This window comes from Numida meleagris, chromosome 26 (genome assembly GCF_002078875.1).
Source record: "Numida meleagris isolate 19003 breed g44 Domestic line chromosome 26, NumMel1.0, whole genome shotgun sequence".
NCBI lineage: Eukaryota > Metazoa > Chordata > Aves > Galliformes > Numididae > Numida > Numida meleagris.
Window position 1 is genome coordinate 1564891 of NC_034434.1, and position 23560 is coordinate 1588450.

A 23560-nucleotide genomic window follows, 5' to 3' on the forward strand; every position below is an offset into this window, starting at 1 on the left:
CCATCCCATCCTCCTATCCCATCCCCGTCCCTATCCCTGTCCCCATCCCCATCCCATCCCATTCCATCCCGTTGCCTTGTACCGAATACACCAAAGGACAGAGTCCCTAATCCAGATTGCTGTGGCATGGCGTGCTTGATGGACAGTCTCTTTTTAATCACGTTCTCCTTAATGAGAGATTGCGAACGCCAAAGCATTAATCCTTTTTCTCCAACTTCTTGGGGAACTGTTTTTGAACCAGAGCTGCCAGAGAGGCACAAAGGGCAGTGGGGCTGTGACAGCAGAGTTTAATTCTTTCAGGCTTGCTGATGATGCGACAGATGAAACGGCAGCAATAATATTAATACAGAATGTTCTGTCAATGGGAATTTATGCTTAAAGCGAGCGCAGAGGAGGGTTCTTTTACACCAGCACAGAAATAAAACATCAGTCAGCGCCGAGCGATGGCTGCGTTATGGAGCTGCTTCCTGCTGCACCGAGCTCGTTCCTGCAGAGCTGCATCGATAAGGCCACGAATAAAAGAACTCCTGAGAATGTCACTTCTGGCATGTCATCAAACAACGATGCTATCGGCCAGAGGAGGGATGGCTGCGCCGTTCCGAACTGGGCTTTAATTTGCTTTGAAGTGTGATTTTTCAGTGTTCTAAGGTTGGGGGATTGTTTGGCTGGTCCCGAGATAAGCTTCAGCGGGGATTTCTTTATAACAACAGTTGAGACAAAGGCACGGGAGAGCCTGGCTATGCACAGCTCGGAGCTGCAGCAGTGCTGCGCGTTCTGAACGTGCACTGAGCGCTGAGCTGTGCTGCTCGGGGGGCTGCCCCACGGCGTGTCCGCTCCCACCCCATGGGGACCTGGCAGCCCACCCTGGGATCCCTGCTCTGCGTACAGAGGTCCATGCTGGACAATTTTTGAGCTTCAAGCGTAGAACAGTGAGAAGGAAGGAACCAAGCAGACTTCAGACACATTTGGTGACTTGCAAGCACAGCGCTATCTGTGTGCACTCTGGGTTCAAACTGACAGCGTGAATAAGGGAATGCAAATCTCTGTGATTGTTAGGGAAGTATTCTCCCAGAATAGAAGAAACCTCAATTAAGGAGACGCTGAATAGGCAATTAACCTCAGCTGCTCCTTCCTTGGGAGTGGTACCACTTTGCAACAGCAAAAGCAGGCGGGCAGGGTGGGCTCCCCCGGTGTCAGCGTGACCCACAGCCCCGCTTACAGCACAGCTTGTCACCAGCAGCACCCAGCAGCAATTCTGTTTTCTTAACAAACTCATCTCAGTGCGCAGCATCGGATCTATAAACTCTCAGCTTTTTTTGGTTGCTTTTTTTTTTTGCATGCAGTTTCTTACGGGTTTTTGCAGAATAACGTTTGGAACGGCGAGCTTTTCGTGCTGCTGCGTTTCTCCTTTGGTTCTGTCCTTAGAGAGAACAGCATTGGGGTGTTTTGGGAAACCCTTTGGGGTGGGGGAGGCAGCGTGACCGGGGCCGGCCCTGCCCAGGTGAGGGATTTGGGATCCCTGTGAGCAGGGCTGTGAGGCCGCCGTTGGCTTTCCTAAACAGAGGAAACATTTACAAGGCGAAAGGAAAATTGCGGCCCCGCTGGGATCTCTGAGCAGATGTAAATGGCACAGAGATCTCGGCAGGATTTCCCGAGTTCGATTTGCCTCGCCGTTAGCGAAGGTGAGCTCACGCCGACATCACCGCTCGGGCTTAGCGGCGTGCTCACGCTCTTCCGCGAGCCCGCCCGTCGCTGACCGCTTTCCTCACGTTCCCTCTTTGCAGAGCTCGGCCGTGACGCAGCGCATCAGCCCCTGCTCCACGCTGACCAGCAGCACGGCCTCGCCGCCCGCCAGCAGCCCCTGCTCCACGCTGCCACCCGTCAGCACCAGCGTCCCCGCCAAGGACTGCAGCTACGGGGCCGTCACCAGCCCCACGTCCACGCTGGAGAGCAGGGACAGCGGCATCATAGGTGAGCGGGGCTGCGCCCTCCTGCTCTGCTTGTCCCCCCGGTGCTCAGCCGGTCGCTGTTAGAGCAGCATGCTCGTCTTTAGTAATGAGTGGGAGGTGCTCCCCACCTCGGTCGCCCTCCATCCGCTGCTCCTCACTGGTAAACTGACGTGGAGCTGGTGGGAGCCGCGGTGGTTGAGGGTGGTGAAGTGGAAATCGTTCGGTGCAGAGTTTTGGGAAGTGTTTTAAGTGGTGGAAGGCAACGAGTGCGGCTGTCGTGTTCTTCTGCCTTTCCCCCTGTCTTCCTCCTGCGTTCTCTGCTTCACGCTCTTGCTTATTGCAATCTTCCTCCCCAGCGTCTTCCCCTCTCCTTTAATTCTAATGAGGTTATTTCTCCTCCTTTTGCTCGGCCTCGTCTCCCTCCTGCTCTCTGTGCAGATGTTGGTTTAGAGAGGGGCGAGCTTCCAGGTCCTGTCAGTCAGCTGGGGTGGGCAGTGCCAGGTGGGGGCTGCCATCCTCCCCTGCTCCCCCAGGTGATATAAGAACCTTCTGCTTTCCTCAGCGTTTTCCTTCCCCTCCGCTGTTCAGCCCCTCCCCGCTCTTCTGATGTTAAAGAGAATGGATGGAGCTCCCACTTTCATAGCTCAAATACTGCCAGATTTTCTGCAAAACTGTTCAGTGGGGAGAAGGAGACAGAGAAAAGTGTTATTTGCAGCTTCTAACGTAGCGCTGTTGAACTCCTCATTGTAGAGGACAAACAAGAATGCCTTCAGATTCTCCCTGGTCTCCAGCTCTTCCTTGCTGCTGGTGTGAAGGATCTTGGGAAAACAACCTGCAGAGATCAATGTGTGCTCAGTGAAGGCACAATGGGAGGGAAGCGTGGGGCAGGATGGTCCTAGCGTGGTTGGCCTTCCCTCCATTTCTCTTGGGTATTTCTCCAGCTAAGACGACTTCACTTTGCCAAGGGGTCATGCAGTGCTGATAGGAGAAAAAACAGAGAAAGTTGTTCATCTGGGGAGGCTGGTTGTGCTGGTGATTAATATTTTGCTCGGCTCATGGTGAAACCTGGGCTCAGTTCAGCTGCTCCGTGCCATAGAGCAGCGCTTCTGTCTGCGTGGCATTAAAACACAAATCCACTGGGAGCTGCACAGCAAAGCAGGCTGGTGGCTTCTCTGCAGTGTCATGGGGGCTGGCTGCCATGGGGTAAGGCTGCTCCATCTGCCCAGGTGAGGGGCAGGGGTGATCCCAGCAGCACACCTGTGAGGCTGGGAGTGTCAGCATGCCGCTGGTGGGGTAAGACACTGGAGCTGCTGGCTCAGTCATTATGCCATCCCGTTCTGTAGCCATCTCTTAAAGCCAAAACGCAGTTTTGTTCGCCCCTCACATGGGAGGTTCTCTTAGAAATATTTCTTCCAGGAGCTTAGACTTTGTTCCCCACGGAAAGACTGGGAAGTAAAAGGAGGCGGCTTATCGCAAGGTTATGGTGATGTGTCCCAGATGGAAAAGTCGTGTAAAAATACATTCACAGGAGCTGGGGAAGCAGTGTGCAAGGCTTTCAGCAGGCAGTGCTCCTCAGTTGTTGTGTTAGCACTCAGAGGCAAACAAGAGCCTCTTTCCCTCCCTTGCCCCCCTCCCCTTTGGCAATAACGTTTTCAGCGCTGTCTCATTCTGCCCTTTGATAGAAGCTGTGCAGCCGTAACACTGCAGGGAGGTGGCCTTCTCCAGCAGCAGAAAGAGGGGAATTTTGCAGCCAGGCCTTTCTGCTTTTGCTGTCCTCCGCAAGGCACGGGGCAGCGCGAGCAGGGGATGGATGCACGTTTGTGCCATCATTGTGCAGGGGTTGGATGGGAGCTGCTGTGCCCTGGTTCTGTAAGGCGCTCTCTGCATGACAGCGGTTCCCCGGAATCATTTTCAGTGCAGGATGGGTCAGGGACATGGTCCACACGTGCAGCGCTCTCCCTTTTAGAGCAGCACCAGCTCCTTTGTTTCTGGAGGGTCGGGGATCAGGTTTCCCCCCGCTGCATTCCTCCTTTATTGGATGCAGAGCTCCTCGGTGCATTTCCCTTGCTCGTGTTTGCTCTGGGGAAAGAGGACTGCGCTGACACGGCCTTTGGCCTCAGCGGCCGTAATGGCACTTGGAAGTGTAAATCCTTTGGAGATTTCCATCTCAAAGTGCTGCGTGCCGCGCTGGTGCAGAAAAAGAGCAAACATCTCCGGAGGTGTTGAATGATTCCCGAGTCGTGGTCGCCCTCCTGCTCCTCCCAAATAGCTGATGTCGCTGCTACCGCCCGTGCACCTCCGCAAAGACTCCACAGAACCTCCCCGAATGACGTTATGGGGGAAAGCTGTTGTAGAACTGTTGGGTTTTCTTCCTCTTGGGAGCTCAGCCTCGGGTTAGAAGTGCAGCTTGTAAGCGGTGCAGTGGGTGGCAACGAGTGGCATTGCAGCTGAAGGAAGGGCTGGTGTGGGGGGGGGTTACCCACTGCATCTTCTATAGCTGCCACTCAAAGCTATCATAAATACACACATTTCCTTGCAGAACAAGGAAAGTGGGCAGGAGGAAAGGGAGGAGGAGGGAGCTGCAAGGAGCCCGGAGCCCATCAGCCTTCTCCTGGAAGCCGCTAAATCCTTTCTGTGCAGCAGAGCGGCTGCTGAGAGCACTGACCTGGCTTTAACCTCTCAGGAGCTTCCCGGAGCTGTTGGCTCTCGCCGTACAGAGGCGGCCAGCTGCTGGTGTTGGGAATCTGCTACTGGAAAGAGAAGTGCTCGCACAGCCCCGTGCTCCTCACGGGACCAAGCACTGCTGGGTGCTGCGCATCCCAGCAGAAGCGCGCTTCCAAGCGTGGCTGCACGAGCGCAGCGGGAAATGCAGAACGTCTCCAACACTGGCGTGCAAGGCTGTGCAGTAAAGCAGAAAACGCTCCTTGCCCATGGAGCACATGGAGCTTACCCAGGTGCCTGGGCAGCACTCGGGGTCCCACTTTCTTGGGAGTATTAAGGGAGTGGCTCCTTCTCCACATTGGGTGTGCTGCAAGTGGCTCCTTTACGGAATGGGGCCCTGCTCTTCCTTCACCTGAAGCTCTGTGCTGCTCTGCAGTGTGTTTGCTGCTTCCTGGGGGGATCGTTTGGGGCAAGGAGACATTTATGAGGCTGAAGCAGCTTAAAGCAAAGGCGGTGAGCTGGGCTGGTCCTCCTGCACCGCTGCTGCCGTGGTGTAGGTGGGTCTCGTCCCATGTGCACCGGTTGGGTTCTCTTAGATTTTGTGTGCTGTACACACAAAATTGAAGATTGACTTCTGAGCTGTCACCAAGTCGCTGCTTTCTGCACACGTGTCTGTGGGTAAAAAATGCGTTGGGAATGATTTCATCCAGGCTGCATGCTAAGCAGAGGAGATGCTGCTGGCAGGAAACCAAGGTGGGTTTCTTTACAAATCTGTGTTTGGAGAAGGGAGCAAAGAGCAGCTCAAAGGTCCCTCCGAGATGGATTTCACTCTGCTTAGATATTGTTGTGATCCTCCAGCTGCTGAAATCAAGTTCTGACATTCTCATCAGTATTACGAAGCGTTTGGTTAATAGTGAATAAGGTTTCTAAGAACTACGGATTTTTCAAGCTGCCCATCCAGGCTCGTTCCCTAGAGGAGGAGCTCCCTGGAAAACATCAGATATTGACGAGCTTTGCTCACTAATGCATCTGCCTCCTGCAGTGGTGGGGTGACGGGGCAGGAGGGGGAAGGAGAGGTGATTTATTGGACGTCTCATCTGTTGGGCAGCATCTGTGGGAGCGCTGCATCTCAACAGCATCAAGTGCCGTAGGTACCATTCCTAGATCCTGATGCAATTGTGGCTCCACTTTCCTTAAATAGGACAAATTGAGCAAAAGGAAGGACAGGTTGCCACTCATGGTGTGGTTTGTGCTTGGTGTGACGGGGTGAGAAACCCAAACAGCAACTACATCATGGAATGGCATTGCTGCCTTCCCCAGTTACATCTCCAGGGCACCAAGGGCTGGGCTGGCTGCAGAAATGGGCCCTGCTTGGATACTGGGTAGGTAATGGGTTGGCAGAGGTGTGTGCTATGGTTTGGGGGAAAAATGGGAGAAAGAAGAGTGCTGGAATGAGTAAAGCAGAAGGAAGCGGCACGGAAGCTGTGTTGGGTTGAAACTGAAATCTGTTCGGTTTCCAGCCCAGACTGGTAGAGGGAGAACACGGAGGGAAGGGATGAAAGAAACTGTGGGATTAGTGAAAGAAAGAAATGGAAAGCACTGATCAGGAGACAGCTGAGGGAGATTCAGTGCTACCAGCTCCCACAGTTTTGTTCTGAATACCGTGACAGAGGGCTTGGAAGCGCTGGCTGCTGATGGCCTGAGATCAGGTGGGGCTCTCAGCTCTTATTTTAAGAGCAGCAAGAGTTTAACCTTCGTGGTTATGAAGAAAAGCTCAACAATGACCTGAACGTGCCCAGTAAATTAAAACCAAGCATAGAATCGTAGAATCATAGAATCGTAGAAAAGCTTGGGTTGGAAGGGACCTCAGGGGTCATCACGTTTCAACCCCCTGCCCCAGCCCAGTAACTTGGTGTACAGATAACTCCCCTCCCCATGCACACCCCCCTCCACGTGCCTCCTTTTTGCTCTCACATTTAAATCTTTATAATTTTAAAGCCAGTTTCTAGGCCGTTAGGAACCTGAGAGAGCCCCTCATCCGTCATTTTGGTGCATTCCTGTTGCAGAGGTTCTCCTCCAGCTGTCCTTCAAATCACGGAATCATCACCAAGGTTGGAAGAGAGCCCTGAGATCACCCAGTCCAACCGTCCTACTTGTGTGCTTTTATAACAGGGATGTGTTTAAATAATCGCATTTCGGGACACGTTTCCTTTTTTAACATGCATTGTGCTTTGGCCGATGAGAACTGTTGCCTGTAGATTAGACTGGGAACCTTTATAACAGATCTCTTCCATTATTTGCAGCAGGGACTGCACTTAAAAACCTGGTTTCCCCAGGAGCTGGAGGCGTGCAGTCCATCCTGCCTCTGTTTGCAGCGGGTTGTGTGCAGTGCTGCTGCTCTCCTGCATTTCTGCTCTGCACAGCACACGGCCACGAGCCCCGTCTGCCTCGCAGGCATTCCTGCCATTCTTCATCCTGCTTGTCAGGGAACTCAGATTTAGAGCAGAAAGAACACGGGGTCAGCATGATGCTACCGCCAAGGTATTTTTCATTATGTTCCGAGAGCTTCGTGTGCTCCCTGTGATTTATGGTAGCTCCAGGCTTGAAACACAAATGGGTTTACCTGTTTAATCTCTTGTTTTTAGTAGGATTGTTGATCTGACTTGAACCAGTGCTTTTTTCCCCCTCTATGTGACACCACTGTTGCAGGAGAAGCTAAGCACATGGAGAGTGCTGGGTTTTGACCTGCAGCTTCAGGCAGGGTTGAAGGGCTTCGCTCGCTCCGTGTCCGCTCCTTCCTTTGAGCTTGGACATCTCTAACACGACACAGCAAGTTTTGTCTTCCTTTGCTATGTCTCCCTGGTATATTGCCCAGGGAGGTAGGTGGTGGAGTCCCCTCCTGTGGATATTCCAGACCCACCAGGATGCTGACCTGCATGACCAACGGGAGGGAGCTGCTTGAGGGGCGGTTGGACACGGTGATCTCCGGAGATCCCTTCCAGCCCCTGCAGTTCTGTGATTCTCTGATACCAGAGGGCCACGTTCTAAACTTCTCCACAGATAGATTTGAGTTCAGGCCTTAAACTGCAGATTCCTGCCACGTGCAGTGTGCCTGGTGCAGGATCCAAGGGCTGGAAGTGGTTGTGTAGCCCTCTGTGCAAGGCATGCATGGGGATGGGAGTGAAGCAAGGTGAACCTACAGTGTTTGCACAGGAGTTTCTCGTATGCAGTGTTTGAAGCTCACTGCTCTGCTGCTGTTATTTTCTTAATGCAACAAAATCCCTATTTCCTTCTTGGGGTTTATCCTGAATCTCTACCTGTAATTAATATCGTAGCTGCTGCTCATCATTAAATGGCAACCATAGAAAACTGTTTTTCCTGCTGTTCCATCTGCAGCGTGAGCAGAAAGGTTGACATTTTCCAGGCACGATCTTTGCCTTGAGAAGAATTGGATAGAGTTGGATGGGATGGCAGAAATCCCTTTGTGTGTGTGACTGGAGACAAGTGCAGCTGAAGCTCTCGTGCTCCAGGGCACAGACCAGCTTGCAGCTGCAGGAGAAATAACGTTAATGTCCTGTAAATACGTGATATTTCTTAGCAAAGTGCAGCACTGGCTGCAGTGGCATTGAGGATGCTGTCGCGGATGAGCTGCTGCTTGGATAAGCAAGCAGTCTTGGAAAAGACCTCTCAGATCCCCAAGCCCAACCCCAGCCCACCCCACCGTGCCCACTGACCATGTCCCCAAGTGCCACATCCTCACAGTTCTGGAACACCTCCCCGGGCAGCCTGTGCTGATGCATCTCCACTCTTTTGGGGATGGAGAAGTAGTTGCTAATATCTGGCCTCACTCTCCCCTGGTGAAACTTGGGGCCATCACCTCATCCTGTCATTAGCTACCTGGGAGAAGAAGCCAGCCCGGTGGAGAAGAGACCGGCCCCATAAGGATGCCTCCCCTCCTGGCATCCCTGCCCTGGGCTTCACAGTGCCCAGCTGCAGCCAGTGGGGCTGGAACCTTGCAGCAGGGGCTGCACGGAGGTGAATTCCTCAGTTCCTGCCATCCTGTGCTCCTTAAAGGGCTGCACGGTGCCCAGATGCTTTAGATGCCTCAAATTCTGTCTGTGCTCGTCTTAAATACAGTGTGGACCGGCCGCCAGCTGACACACTGAAGATCTGTATGTATGTGCATCTATGTTTATCTGCATGCAGCATTAGTGCAATGCTGTTGGGAAGCACAGCCTCCCAGGTCCCATGCCTTCAGCACACGACTCCCAGGGCTGCCCCATTGCTGTGCCCCCCTGCCCCCATCCCTCCTGTGCTCCCCAACCTCAGCCTCCATACAGCTGCAGCCCACCAGCTCTGCTGGAGCAGGCCAGAACTGCAGTATTCTGCTTTTTTGGTATCCAGGTTGTGCTTTCCAGGTGGATTCAGCGATGGGAAGAGCACAAAGTGCTGTTCGTGGTGTGCAGCCATGCAGCCCTTCCAGCCATGCTCCATCATGCCCTGTAATGCAATGCGGGGGCATCGCCTGGGAAAGGCTTAGGCCAGAGAGATCTGCTCTCAGCAGATTGCTCCAAGCAGAAATTCCTGCTCTGATGTGTCCGAGGTCATCAGTTTATCTTTCCCAAATCTAGAGCTGCCATCTGGTTTTGCATCCTTCTCTTGAAAGACGGGACCCATAAGAGATTTTGCAGCAACGTCTGAATAATTGTTGATTTCCTTTATAACCTTTGCGTTGAGGAAAGGTTTCCACTGTCATCTCCATCAGTGTGACAGCCACCGTGTCACCGGGCAGTGCTCTGATTTGCACCCCAAGGGTGCAAGGACCTCAGGTACAGGCTTCTCATGGCTCAGCCCCATTGACACTGGCACAATTCAGTGCAGCACAGGATTGTGGGCTGTTGGGACTCTTTGTCATTAGGGCTCATTTTCACAGCCCATCGCTGTGTCACAGTCGTGAATCACAGAGCCATGAAATCTCAGAGGATCAGCCCTGAACGCGCGCTGTAACGATCCGCGCTGCAGCAGAGCTATGCAAGCATCAGCAGAACTTTGGAATCTGTGCTTCGTTTCCCAAGGTCGTGGTGAAGCACAACACATCACAGTGATAAGGAAACAAAACTCAAGTTACAACTCTTAGAAGTCATGTTTTGCTCGAGAGAAGAGGTAAGAAAGGCAGCAGTCGGTTGGGTGTAGAGCCTGCCATCTGTGCTCGAGGGTTTTGGAGCTCATGGGGTCTTCCGTGGTGGTAGGAGATGAGGTGGGAGCCCTCCAGTCATCACTGGCTTGGAAAGGGATTGGGAGTGGATCAGTAGAAGAAGGTGGAGCTGTTCCACTGCTGTGGTTCATGGCTTGATGTGCAGGTGTTTTATTAGTGTCCGCATACGCACATAGACACCCATGGGCATGATGAAGTCTGGAATTAATGAAATTTTCCCTACCCAGGCAGGAAATCTGGGTAATTGTATGTAAGCATGGCAAAATTTTGGCCTCTGAGCACTGCACCGGGACGGCTGTGGTTGTTGGTCATGGTGGGAGCTTCCCAATGCACGGCGCTGATTTCTGCGCCCGGGACGAGCTCAGCTCTTGGGGCTACACTGCTCTGCCCTCTCCTGGGGGCTGAGCTCTGCGTGCTGGCTCACACTTCTGCCTCCTGAATCAAATCAGAATCATTTTGCTTTAAAATAGCTCATCACATCCACAGAGCAACCACTTCCAGGCTGCACAGCGGCACTTGTGCCATCTGGGGCAGCTCAGAAGGTAAATTCCTCCCCAGGGAGCACTGCTGAGCACCTGACTCAATGAAGAGTTTGCACATAAAACAGCCGCAGTGTAAAACAGTGAAAATTCTGCTTAAAACGAACCCAAATTGACAATTAGAAAGGGGACTGGTGGGGTTTGTTGTTTTATTCCCACTTCATTTAGGGGCAACTTACTTTGACCCATAGTTATTTTGGTTTTTACCCTCAGTTTGGTGTACTGAAGATCTTGGCTGCTGCTGTTTCTCTGCTAAGATGAATGAGAAATAGGCTGAGGTTTCTGAAATGAATGTTCTATCAGTGGGACGAGCCATGCCCAGCACTGCAGCCTCAGCTGTTCCAATGGAGGTTTTGTAGTTAGAAATGTATTTATCAGTGTTGGCAGCCAAAGAAACCAGTGGACGCCTGTCTCTTGGTTTTATCTTAGCTTCTCCCATTGAAGGGTCAACGTGTAGACCTGACAGAAGTGGATGTCTGAATGCCAACAAGCGGATGCAGTTCTCATCAGCTGCATGTGTTGGTTACCGATCTGAGAATTTGTTACAAAGAGCTGAATTTTGGGATACAGGCATTGAGCTGGCGGTATGGGCAGCAAGCGCAGCACCCAGAGAGCAAAGGATGGACAAGGTGAAGGCAAAGGCTGCACCAACCCCATTGGGATGGATGCAGAGCGGACAGTTCTTTTAGGTCTTCCTATTTTTGGATGATGATTTGGTGGCTTTACACAGAAGTGGATGATCTGTCAGTGTAAAGCTGGACGTGGGGTGGGCAATGGTAATGGGGGAGTGCATCCCATGCACCAGGAGGGACAGCGGTGGGATGCGCTCTGCCAGCACGAGGCCTCAGAGCCACGTGGTTGTGCCCAGGGGCAGATGGCACAGAAATTAGGAGAGAGTTTGGCCTTGGCTTGGTATTTACCATGGGCTAAGTGAAAGTGACGCTTTTCAGTGCATTTAGGAGATAAATATTTGCAAGCCCATCTACACGCACGCCCGGGGCTTAGGAAGAGATGGGATGAAGTTGGATGTCGGGGTTTTGAATAGCAGTGCAGCCTGCATGATTGTGAGTTATGTGTTCATGTGTCGGCAGCCCTGCCCTTCGGAACCGGGCAGGGAGCGGATGGGTTGCAAGTAAAGCATCCCAGAACCTGCACAAATGAAACCATTGGGTTCAGGTTCTGAGCTGAACTAACCCAGAGGAGCGGTTGTCGGTGCGAGGCAGGTGGGGGTTCCATCTGTGCAGCATCTCGTTGTCAGACAGTCTTTATAAATCATATTTGTAAGGTTATAAACTTCTGAGAGCGCCGTCTGGAAGGGTTGTGGCTGTGATGCAAATTAACACGAGCAGCGCTGATAATGGATCATCCTTAATCATTTCTGGGGTTGTGTGCTCCTACAGCATTGCGTGTGATTTTTAATACTCCCTGTAATTACAAATGGCTTCTACCAGTATGAGCCCGAGTGTTCTTGCAGAAACAGCGAGCAGAAACACTTATCATTAAATGCAGTTTCATCTCTGCTTTATGTGAATGCGGAATATATGACGAGCGTCGTTTTCTGGCTGTGCTGCTGCACAGCACCATGCATAGCAGTGTATGTGTGCTCCACTTATTCCTCCCGGGCTCATCTTGTTTGTGCTTCCTTCCCTTCAAGCCACTTTGACGAGCTACTCCGAAAACGTGGAGCGCACCAAGTATGGAGGGGAAAGCAGCAAGGAGCTGGGCTCGGGTGGCAACCTGAAGCCCTGGCAGTCCCAGAAGTCCAGCATGGACTCGTGCCTGTACCGCGTGGATGAGAACATGACGGCCTCCACCTACAGCCTGAACAAGATCCCGGAGAGGAACCTGGAGACCGTCCTGTCCCAGTCGGTGCAGTCCATCCCGCTGTACCTCATGCCACGGCCCAACTCGGTTGCAGGTAAGAGCGCAGTGGGTTTGCCTTCATATTGTAGGTCAGGGTGCAGCCTTTACATGTCACAGCCTTCAGCGTGTGCTTCTCATCTCCTTTCTGTAGTCATCATCGTTTAGTGTGACAAAAACTGTCTTCCCACGTGCCTTAGCACTTCTCAATGGAAAACGCCAGTGGGGAGGACTGCTTCTGTTGTTGTTTAATGGTTAGTTCGGGCATCCGTGATGTCGTTTTTACAGAGCTGTACTGCTGTGAGATTATTGGCAAGGAGATTTAAAAAGCAAGAAATATTTCCTTCCTGCCTTACAACACAAGTGTGCAGTACTTCAAACCTGAGATTGATTCCAAGTCTGCCACTTCTTTTTTTCCAAAGGGAAAAGACAAGTGCCCAAGCTTCCATGCTGATCCTCAGCCTCATAGTGAAGCCAATTAGGATAAACTGTCTACAGAAGAGCTGCTATGGATCCCACCTCTCTCTGTGGGACTTTGCCCTGGGTGCATTGGAGCACACATGTGCATGCACTGCTTCCCCTGGAGCAGCACCTGAGATTGACCAGTGACCCAACTTCTTCTGTTCTGGCGTAGCATCAGAACTCCATTTCATTTCAGATGCGCTGTCGGAAAGGTTCTTAAACGATGCGGTGACATTGCTTAGCAGCATCTGAACACTGCTGAGGTCAGCCCTCAAGTGGGTGCCAGAACAGCAGCGAGAGGGAGGATTAGAAATGCTGAAGCATTACTGAAAAGCTTCTTGCTTGGAATTATTCTTTCCTGCATTGCTGCTGTGTGTTTTTTTCTTGCTGGGTGACTTTCTCTGGGTGTGCACATGGGTGATCCATGTGGGTCCCTTCCGACTCGGGGGATCCTGTGATGATGTTGGGGTGTCTGCATGTCTGTCTCTATAGGCACATGGGAAGGTGTGGCCTAGGTCTGTATGTAGTCCAGAATCTGTTAAAGCAGCAGCGCTTCTCCACCCGGGCTGCATTGCATAACTGGATTACGTTGCCTCTTTAATCCCACTCTGCCCAATAGCAGTGTAGAAATGAGTTTGTCATCAGTGCTAAAACACTGAGGGTGGTGGTACAACATCTGCCACGCACTTCCATCTGACGGACTAAAAGCACAGGATTTCAGCATGGAAAGAAGTGACGGGGAAAAAAAAGAATGGGAACTCTGGCTGCAAAGCCTCCTCACGTAGGTTTGGGGTTCACTTCTCGTGGGTGACCCCTCACCAGCACTGTCGGAAGAATGCCAGACTGGTTACCACACATCATAACACATGGGGTATCAGTTGGGCTGCCTGTGGGAGGGGTTGGTGTGCACGGTGCATTTGGAGGCAAATTCCACTTTGAGAGAAACCCATCCAGAGACTGGGGAGTTGGGGAGCACCTCTTCCTTCTGTGTTTTTGTGCTCTTTGTAATGTTCAGCTAACGCACATATTCTAGGATAAACTGGAGTGGGAATAACGATGGAAAAGAACGCGAGGTTCGGATTAACCTTCTGGTCATTTCATGGTCAGATGTTTTTTTCCTACAAGTTCATGCACCACAACGTTACATTTTCTAGCTGTTACATGAGTGCATGAATGATGGGAGAGGGAACCCAGCTCAGAGCTGCATGGTTGGCTGCAGCCTATCAGCAGAGCATGCTGCTGCCCAAAGGCAGTCCTGCCTGCAAGCCACCTCCTTGCACCAGCCTTGCACATTTTGCAGCCAGCTGGTGAACCAGGTCAGTGTGCTAACCAGGCTGGAAATTAACCCTGCAGATGTTCATCTCGAGGCACAGGTTGGTGAGCGTGGAGCAGGGCACGTGGCCATGCTGTCTTCTAGCAGTATTCCATACATGAAGCTAACCACACCTTTGCTCACACACCGTCCTTGGCTATTTTTGCTGCTGAATGTGTGCTCGAGCAGTCTGTTTACACACAAACAATCTGTTCTAGGGATGCAGTGCATGGCAGCGCTTACACTTGGTGGCTTTGTGATGGTTTTTTTGGTGGTTTTTTTTTCAGTTTTCTTTTAAAGTTGTCCTTGCATAGCCTCCAAAATGGCACCAGGCTGTTTTTTTGCATAGCAGACTAACAATCCATGCCACACAGCAGAGCCCTTCGGTCACCTCCAGCCCACAGGCTGGAGCCGTTCTCCCAACACGTATCGGTCCAGCCTTGCGTGGAACATCTCTCAAAGCAATTAAAAGCAATTTGTTGGGAACACTTCTCTTGAAAGACCCCTGGAGCACCTCGGAATGCTGAAGTGGGCCGTGCAGCGTGGTGGGGCGCTTGGTAGACTGCTTAGGTTCATGGCTTACTGTATGTAAGGTGATTTTGTTAAGTCATGGGAATAGTGGGAGCACTTCTCTCTCATGGGAGAAGCCCAGGGCAGCTCTGCAGCTGGGAGGGCTCAGTGCTGGCTGTCTTCATTCAGTTCAGAAAGGTATTTTTGGTTTCCTTAGGGAGGAGCTCCTCGCTGAGTTTGCATTTGTCTCTTGCGTTCTTCTCCCCTAGGTTGCTGGAGCTAAAGTTCCTCCATCCTTTATTGCTTGTCACTCCAAAATTCCGAGGCTGTTTTTTTTTTCCCTCTGATATTTTCTCCTTTATACTACTTCTGCCATTTTCTTCACCATCGCTTTTACAAGGCGAAGTCTTCCCAGGATGCATTCCTCTTACCTTTGGGTATTCCCACAGCACAGCCCAAGAAATTTGGAATTCCATCCTCTAGGCCACATGGAAGCAGCTGCAGTGCTCTGGCTGTGTGCTGCCATTGGAAATGAAGAGGTTAAGGGAATCCCTGTCACTCCACACATTGGTGACACAGGGAGTGCTTTTTTTGGGGGGTAGCATCACCTCTCCGGAGCGTGGGCTTCGCGGAACAAAGGGCGTTCCTTCATTCTGCTGCTGCTAACACCCATTTTTCGAGCTGCGTGGCATTCGCAAAGCGTAATGGAGTAATCAGCAGCTCTGATTGAAACCCCGACCTGAAAGCCAAAAAGAGAAAATAGAAGAAGGAAATGGAAAGGAGCAAAGAAGCGGATGCAGAGCTGGTCGGGCGATTCCTTGCGATGGCAGCCAGTCCCTGCAGAAGTGGTTGTCATTCCTCGTGTCATCGTGTGTGCCTGTTCTTCACGGTGCTCTTTGCTTTTGTGCTGTGCAGAGACGGAGCGCGCTCTGTTCTACTGTGGGAAATCAGAGCTACAAGCATCCAGAGGTTGGGTCCAAGAAAAACACCTATAAAAGTAATCCCAGGTCTTCCAGCAGTTCTTTAAAGTTCAGTTTTACGGCTCGGAGCCATGTGAATCCATGGCCTTTGCTGGTTTACTCTTTTATTGTTCCCGGAAACTGAAAGCTGCACGGTGTTTGCTTTCTTCCTACCCCATCCAGTAATTCATCGTGCATTCTTCCAGCATGTCTCAGCGATCAGCAGAAGGCACTTGGCACCGGGGCTGTGTGTTCAGGGCGCACAATGATGAGCACAAATGCAGGGATGGACCCAGCAACGGCTGCGGGCAGGAGCAGCACAGGAGCTGTGTGAGAACACCTGCTTTGCCTGTAGAATCATAGAATCTTAGAATGGCCTGGGTTGAAAAGGACCTCAAAGATCATCCAGTTTCAACCCCCCTGCTGAGTGCAGGGTCGCCAACCACCAGCCCAGGCTGCCCAGAGCCACGTCCAGCCTGGCCTTGAATGCCTCCAGGGATGGGGCATCCACAACCTCCTTGGGCAACCCTCCCCTCCCTCTCCTTTCATAGGAAAGAGAATTGATGCCAGCTGGGCACAGAAGGAAGTGTGATGTTCAAGGAACCACGCTCAGCCTGGGGAAGGGAAGCGGTGATTCCCTCTGCTGCAGTGGCCTTGCTTTCAACTGGCCCCGCAACACACTGCAGAGCAGCAGAGACTGTTCTCTTCTTGCTTTCTTTCTTGGGAATGGCCGAGCCATGAGTTAGAGAAAACCCTTCATGTGAATCATTGCAAGGAGAGAGGTGAAACAAAGATGCTTCAGATAAGACCCAAAACATAGAATTGTCCTAATTGTGCTCGACTGCTTCTTGCTCACTTAGAGCAGGCATCCAGCCCAGCGTGATGTCATTAAATCTGAAGCATATTTATTAATATGCTGAACTGGGATGCGTGGGGAGGACCTCACTTGCAGTGGTGCATTCTGCCCCAAGCAAACCAAGCCCATGTGTTTGGCTGCTGCATCGCAGCTCCATGCCAGGGCCTCCTGTTCCATACTCAGAGAGAGTATGAGACCTTGGAAGGACTGCAGCAGCAGCACACAGATATTGTTTTGGAGGAGGCACTTGTTTCTCCCGTGTGTTTTATCTGCAGTTGTGGTCTCTTGCTGCGCGGAATAAACCTCACAATTGAGGGGAAGCTTTCACGAGCTTAATAGTTTATTTTACAAGATCAGTTCATCTTGCATAATTTTTGAAGTGCCGCAGCGTATTCTCAGGAAAAATGACTTGTTTCTCTGGCTGAAGGCCTCTTTAATTATTCCTCAGTTCTAAATGGGGAAGATAAATCCCAGCTGATCAGCGGGGACGTTGCAGGGATTCTCTGTGATACGGCGCTGGATGCGGCAGTGCCCTCTGCACGTGGTGGAGGCGGCGGTGCTGGTGGTGGGAGCAGGAGGAGCTCTGGGCTGCAGGGAGCAGCTCCCCATCACAGAAGTTGGAATCACAGAACCACAGAATTGGAAGGGACCTGTGAAGGCCATCTAGCCCAACTTCCCCGCAATGCACAAGGACACCACAGCTCGATCAGATTGCCCAGGGCTTGATCCAGACCCCCAGGTCTTTTTCGGCAGGGCTGCGCTCAATCCTTTCATCCCCCAGTTTGTGTTGGTAATGGGGGTTCCTTCAACCCAGCTGTATCACCCTGCACTTGGGTTTGTTGAACCTCATGAAGGTTCACCTGGGCCCTCTGCTCAGCCTGTCCAGGTCCCTCTGGATGGCATCCTGTCCCTCTGCTGTGTCACTGCATCCCACAGCTCAGTGTCATCAGCAAACTGCTGAGGGTGCACTCGACCCCACTGTTGATGTCACTGATGAAGAAATTAAAGGGTATCAGCCCCAGCACTGACCCCTGGGATGCACCGCTCATCACTGATCTCCGTCCAGACATGGAGCCATTGACCACCACTCTCTGACCTCAATCCTGCAGCCAGTTCTTCGTCCGTCGAACAGTCCACCCATCAAATCTATATCTTTCCAATTTGGAGAGAAGGATGTTGTTGAGTACCGTGTCAAAGGCCTTACTGAAATTGAGATAGATGGCATCAGCAGCTCTTCCCTTGTCCATCCACGCAGTGACACCATCATACAAGGCCACCAGGTTGGTCCAGCAGGATTTGCCCTTGGTGAAGCCATGCTGGTTCTCCCATATCAGCTCCCCGCCTTCCGTGTGCGTTAGCATCGCTTCCAGGAGGATCTGCTCCATGATCTTCCCTGGCACAGAGGTGGGACCGACAGTTCTGTGAGTCCAGTGCAGTTTGGGTGCTCCACATTGTGCATGGCATCTGTTGGTGCCAAGAACAGTTTGGCATTTGACGTCCTGTATGGTTACCAGGAGGCTCTGTGCCATGTGAGCATCTCAGTCCCCATCTCTTGGCCATGCATCGTGGTCAGAGGTAGGATTTTGGTGGTGTGCCCATGAGAGTGGAGACTACAAGTCAAAAAAAAAAAAATGGGTAGTAATCCTATTATAACATTGGTACTCTGCTCAAGGAGTAATGGGGATTTTCAAAAGGAAAGCAAGTTGTTTTTGCTTTATGTTGATGGATAACTGGAGGAAGGACCCAGCACTGTGTGAGCAGGGCTCTGCCCAAATATTTATTCATTTCACAGCAAAGAATTGGAGTCGGCTTCGCCGGCAGTTTTTGAAGAAGTCATTTGATTCTTTATTTCAATTTGATATAACAACCTTGCCATGGTACGTGAGCAAATAGTAGTGAATGGAATCTAAATGGCGTTCGGTTCCGTTACCGTTCACTTACTCCCTCTGAGACCTTCTTTATGCCACAGCATTGCAATGGATGTATCAGCAGAAGGAAGCGGGCACGGTGCTGAGCAGCTGGGTGCTGGGCAGGCATTGCACCACTGCACCATTGCGTGGTCACTGGGAGATCTGGATGGGGCTGTCAGGAAGATGCGTGGGTGAGGACGTATGTGAGGGATGGGTTTGGGCTCACCAGCAGCAGAGACCAATAAATTACCCCTGTTCCATCTAACATTGTACGGAATGCTAGATTCTCCCATGACTTTGGAACGGTAAAGTCATCTTCTTTAGTTCCCATGATGTTTTTCTCATTTAGTCATGTGTTTTTACTGGTCTCTCGGAGGTTTACTTTTTCTGCCCCTCATTCTAGCTTCATGAGCACCCAAATGTTCAAATCCAAACGAAGTAGCTCTAACAGAGTTGAAGGGTTGTGGAGTCCAGCATAGAATCACACCATCAGGAAGGTGGGAAGAGCCCTCTCAGGTCACCAACCCCAACCCACCCCCACCATGCCCACCAACCACGTCCCTCGGTGCCACATCCCCATGCTCCTTGCACACCTCCAGGGATGGTGACCCCATCACCTCCCTGGGCGCCCTTCTCCAATGCGTCACCACCCTGAATTTCAGATCTGTTTTTCCTAATATCCAGACTGCAGCGCATTATTGAGTTGTCTTCAACGCGGTAGGAGATGCCGACTGTCAAAGCCCGTGTGCGTGCGGTTGAGTGAGTTTTGTGACTGGGAGATATCAGATACAGATGTCTCCGTTTGTCTTCGTTGTTTGTGAATGTCGACAGGGGAGCAACCCAAAGCAAACACCGCCGGGGCACGAGAAACCATTACCAAAGCACTTCTTGATTCCCAGCTATGGGAAATCAGCCTTGCCTCATCCCGGCTGTGTTGACTCGTTGTGCTTAACACCTGCATGTTTTGTTGACGAAAGGAAACGGGAGCTAAGATGAGCTCTGCTCTCTCCGGCAGCCACCAGCTCGGCCCACCTGGAGGACCTGGCGTACCTGGACGAGCAGCGGCACACCCCCCTGCGCACCTCCCTCCGCATGCCCCGGCAGAGCGTGGCCGGAGCCCGCGCGCAGCAGGACCTGCGAGGTAGGAGGAGGAGCCGTGTGCGTGCTCTGTGTTGCTGTGCTGGACGGGTGCTGAGCGGCGACGCGCTCCTGGTCCCCTGGAGCGTTGCCCCGTGCACCCGCTGCCGCGTTGCGTGCAGGTGTTTCTTTCTGCAGGCGCTCCCCGAGCTGCTCGCCCCGCCGCTCCCCTGAGGAGCCCTCTATCTCTGAGCGCTGGGTTCATTCAGAGCGTTGGGAGCTTTCCCCTTGGTCACTTTGGGGACCCCCCCTGCAGCAGGGGCTGGAGCCGCTCGCAGTGGTGGCATTCAGGTGTCCCTCTTGCTGCTCAAAGGCCTTTTGAGGGGGGAAGCGCCTGTGCTTCTTCCTGGCAAGCCCCACACAAGGACGTCAGCAACGAGAAGAAGCACCAGGGTAGGCAGTTCCACCTTTTATTTATTTCCAGACGGTTCCAGTTAGACTTGGCACTGCCGTAATGCCATGTCCGTGGGCCTTCCATCCCCTGTTACTCTTGTTTTTAGCTTCCAGTAAATCTGGGAGCGGTGGTGGCCCTGCAACTGCAGCACATCCCCCAGGCGGTGCCTCCTTCCCATTGCCAAGTGAGCAAATGGCCAGAGGGGCTCAGAGCTCCCTGCGATGCACGGAGGCTCCTTTGGCTTCTGCTGCTCTGAGGGTGAAGCGGTACAAATTCCCATTCCTGCTCTGAGAAAGCGGCTCTGGGATCTGCACAAAGGGAAGAAGCGCGTTCGTGTTGTGCTGGATTGCGGTCTGCCATGAAATCATCTTGGCTGGTGAGGCTGCTACAGAAATGGATGAGCAGCAGTAAGCGGAGAAAGCAAACTTTGACAGACAAAATTTCCATATGTTCGAGCAGAGCAGCTTGCCAAGCCTTCGTAATTTGCAGTGATTGCATCCAAAACATGAAAGTTTATTGTAGGAACAGAATCAAGTTGTTTCCCAGACACTCTTTTGAGAAGCATGTAGCACGGCGTATTTTCTTTCTTCTCTCCCTTTGTGTGTTTTCTCTTTTTGTTCATGTTGCATGGGAATGGCAGCAGTGTTTGGGTTTTTGGAACTTGTTTCTGATTCTCGTTGAGGAGGAGACGTGTTATTTTTAAAAAGAGGAGGGGGGAGAAGACGGTGTGAAAAAATCAAGCCACCAGTATTTGGAAATATTTCCATTTCAATGAACATGTGTTGTTTGGGGTTGGTTTTTTTTTTCCCTCAAAAATACAAAGGGGCCCAGATATTGGTGTGAGCTTGTATTGATCTGCGCTGCTGCCATCTCCAGCTCTTTGTTCCAACTGGAAATGCTAAATTTGGGTTCAGCTTCGCTGCCTCCCCTCTTGGCACCCTGCTGGGGCAGTGGGTCTGGACCCAGTGGGCTCTGTGCGTGGCAGCATCCATCTCAGCCCAACTCTTTGGATCCCAGCCTTGAAGAATCCCAGGGCTGAGAAATTAAATGGGGTCCTGGCTATTTTTTGTGCTGCTAAGTCAGTTATTTTAACCAGAAGAGCAACTTTGCAATGTAATCCCCGAGGCTAAGAGCATTACAATATTTGGACCGTGGCAGGTTTTTAATAGGATGGTGAGCGCTCTTTTTGGTGTTGCTATTTTGAGCCAGCACAATTTGAAGTCGTTCTGGGTTCCTGTAACAGAATAGAGCCGCAGAGTGGTTGGGTTGGAAGGGACCATAAAGATCACCCAGTTCCAACCCCTGTCCCATCCAGTAGGTCAGGTTGCCCAGGGCAGGCCCCTTCCAAGCCAAAGTACAAGGTGGTGGCTGGGATGTAGCTTGGAGCAGAAGCCAAGTGGCACCCAAATGATGCGGTGTTAGAGCACCCAGCTGTTGCCATCAGGACTTCTTTTCAGTGCTGGTGCAGTGGGATAAGAACTTCATTGGGCTGGGGAGGCTCCTGGGGCATGGAGGCTTCTGAGAGTAGTATCATAGAATCACTAAGGTTGGAAAAGACCACTAAGGTCATCAAGTCCAACCATCAACCCGTCAAGTAGGGCTGCCCAGACTCAGTGCAGCAGTGGACCAGGGCTGTTGGCCAATGCAGACCGTATGGCAGTTGTTTCCCTTAAACTCTTTTCTGTAATTTTTAGTTGTTTTCCCTCCTGATGTCTATTCCATGCTGCAGCCTTTTGGGTACGTTGCAGCATAGCTCAGCATTTTCAGGCACGCAGTCCATGAAAAATAGGCCCCGGTTTCATGGTGATGGATGGAGGCACTTAAGATGACGCTTGAAAGAAGCTGCAGTCTGAAGCAAGGAAAGGAAATAAACTCAACATTTGGCTAATTTATGGGCTCCTATTTACCAAAGGATGCAGTAGATGCTGATAGATACTGTGTTATTCAGAACCACATTTCAGTGTAATAAATATTAAAGTGCTTCTTGCCCAGGCTTCATCTCAAGATGTTGGCAACATCCACGCCATGCATCTCAGCCCAGGACAGGCTTCCTTTGGACAGCAAGATGCATTTCCATCGGGAGCTCAAACGCTTCTGGAGCAAAATACCAAACAAATAACGAGCTGTGGGCGCTGCTTGCCAGACTGAGAAAACAAGTGGTTTCTGAACAGGCATTTAAGGTTCTTTCAGCAAAGTAAGGTTGCTACAAACTTACATGGAGCAGCAGAGGACGCCCTGCGTGGTGCAGGCTGAGCCGTGGTTCTGCTCGTTGGCAACCCAGTGGGCTTTGTTCAGTTGTGCACGTAGTACAACCACTTCACTTGGATTTAACTGATATTTGCAGCAGCAAAAATAAGAGCCAGGAGAGATATGGCAGGCAGTGCCTTCAGCTTGGGGTTGAATATATTGCTTGGGTTCTACCGAAGCTTGCACCGTATTTCATCGACGCTGTTACGCTGCCATGAAGATTGGATGCTGCCAGACTTGGTGCTGTCCTATTCTGATATCCATAAGGGTACGGGTTTAATTTATGTTAAGATATTATCAGAAGCTCTGGGTATTTCTGTGGCACCCTGGCCTATGTTCTATAAAATGCTGCACTGGAAATGAACACAAACCACAGCAAGTGTTTGTCAGCATTTTAGGGATGGAAAGGGCAGGTTATTCACAAGAGCTGAAGTCAGGTGGCTAAAGCAGTTCATCCAAAATGTGTGCACACGTCCTCACCCTACGTTTCTGAGCCCTTTTATCCTCTTTTTCAGAGTTCTTTCCATTGGTTTATCCTTCGAATTCATTTCTGCCCCAAGTGTTGAAGCTGCAGTCCTGCCTCCCCTCTCCCTGCTTTCCCTTCCCTCGTGACGTGTTGCTTTACCAGCCTTCACCTTTTGTTCATTCCTTTGCTGTCAGCTCGGCTTCTAGGAGCAAGAATTGGTTGTTCTGCAGAATGGAGCTGGTGGAGGCTGTAGCTGTGGCTCAGCAGAGCCCTGCAGCACTTGGAGCCTTGTTCTTTGCAAGGGGCTTGCTGGCTTGCTCTGCTGTGACCCAGGGCGCTGGTAGGGCTGCAAGGCTGGGTCTTGGCAGATAAGTGGGCACGTCTCCTTTGGGGTCATGTTGCACAGTCCTTCTTTAGGACTGTGCATGTTCACATCCAATTTTAGGACAGCCTTTGTCTCTCTAGGACGTGGCGGTTGGCGGTGCACACAGCCACATCCCCATCCTCTCCTCTGGAAAGAAACGGGGATTTAAGTCTGTTCCCCTCCCATGTAGAGCAGAGTCCACTGTGTCCCACAGCTGGTAGGTTTGATCACTGACATCTCTTCCTTAGCTCCTGAGGCTGTTTGGTACCTGATGGCCATCTGGCTCACACCTGCATGGGCTCCGTGCAGCTTTCGGGACAGCATTGCCATACATTCCCTCTCACTCACACATACCATGGGCACAGAGCTGGAGCTTATCAACCCGCAGTCTGAACTCAGTGTTTTAAAACTAAAGCAGTCACCTGCTGTCTGCGTGGCCACCTCCTGAAAGTTCCTCCTTCAGAAATCATCTCAGCAATAGAGCATGAAGGAGCAGCAGCTGTCTCTGCTGGCACGAAGTGCTTCCATCCGTTTCTTTTTTGGGTTTACACGTAGCATCTCCCAGTTACAGACCTTCCAGGCAGAACGAGCCGTGTGAGTTGATCCTTCTGTTCCCAGGTTGGTGCCAGGTTGGTGTGGAGTTCCTGCTTTTTTTAGGCCTGCATCCCCCTAGATAGCTTGCGCCGAGTGGAAGGAACGGCAAATACCTTCTCCTCCGC

General features: G+C 51.6%; 1 protein-coding gene across 11 annotated transcripts in view; it reads left to right on the forward strand.

Annotated features, from left to right (window-relative positions):
* TANC2 (tetratricopeptide repeat, ankyrin repeat and coiled-coil containing 2) overlaps nucleotides 1-23560 on the forward strand; it is a 193032-nt gene that overhangs the window by 107952 nt on the left and 61520 nt on the right. For all 11 annotated transcript variants that reach the window (XM_021377628.1, XM_021377631.1, XM_021377629.1 and 8 more), the window contains 3 exons: nucleotides 1785-1971; nucleotides 12019-12282; nucleotides 19249-19374. In XM_021377628.1, coding sequence (XP_021233303.1) covers nucleotides 1785-1971; nucleotides 12019-12282; nucleotides 19249-19374 — 577 coding nt within the window. The remainder of the gene's footprint in view (nucleotides 1-1784; nucleotides 1972-12018; nucleotides 12283-19248; nucleotides 19375-23560) is intronic.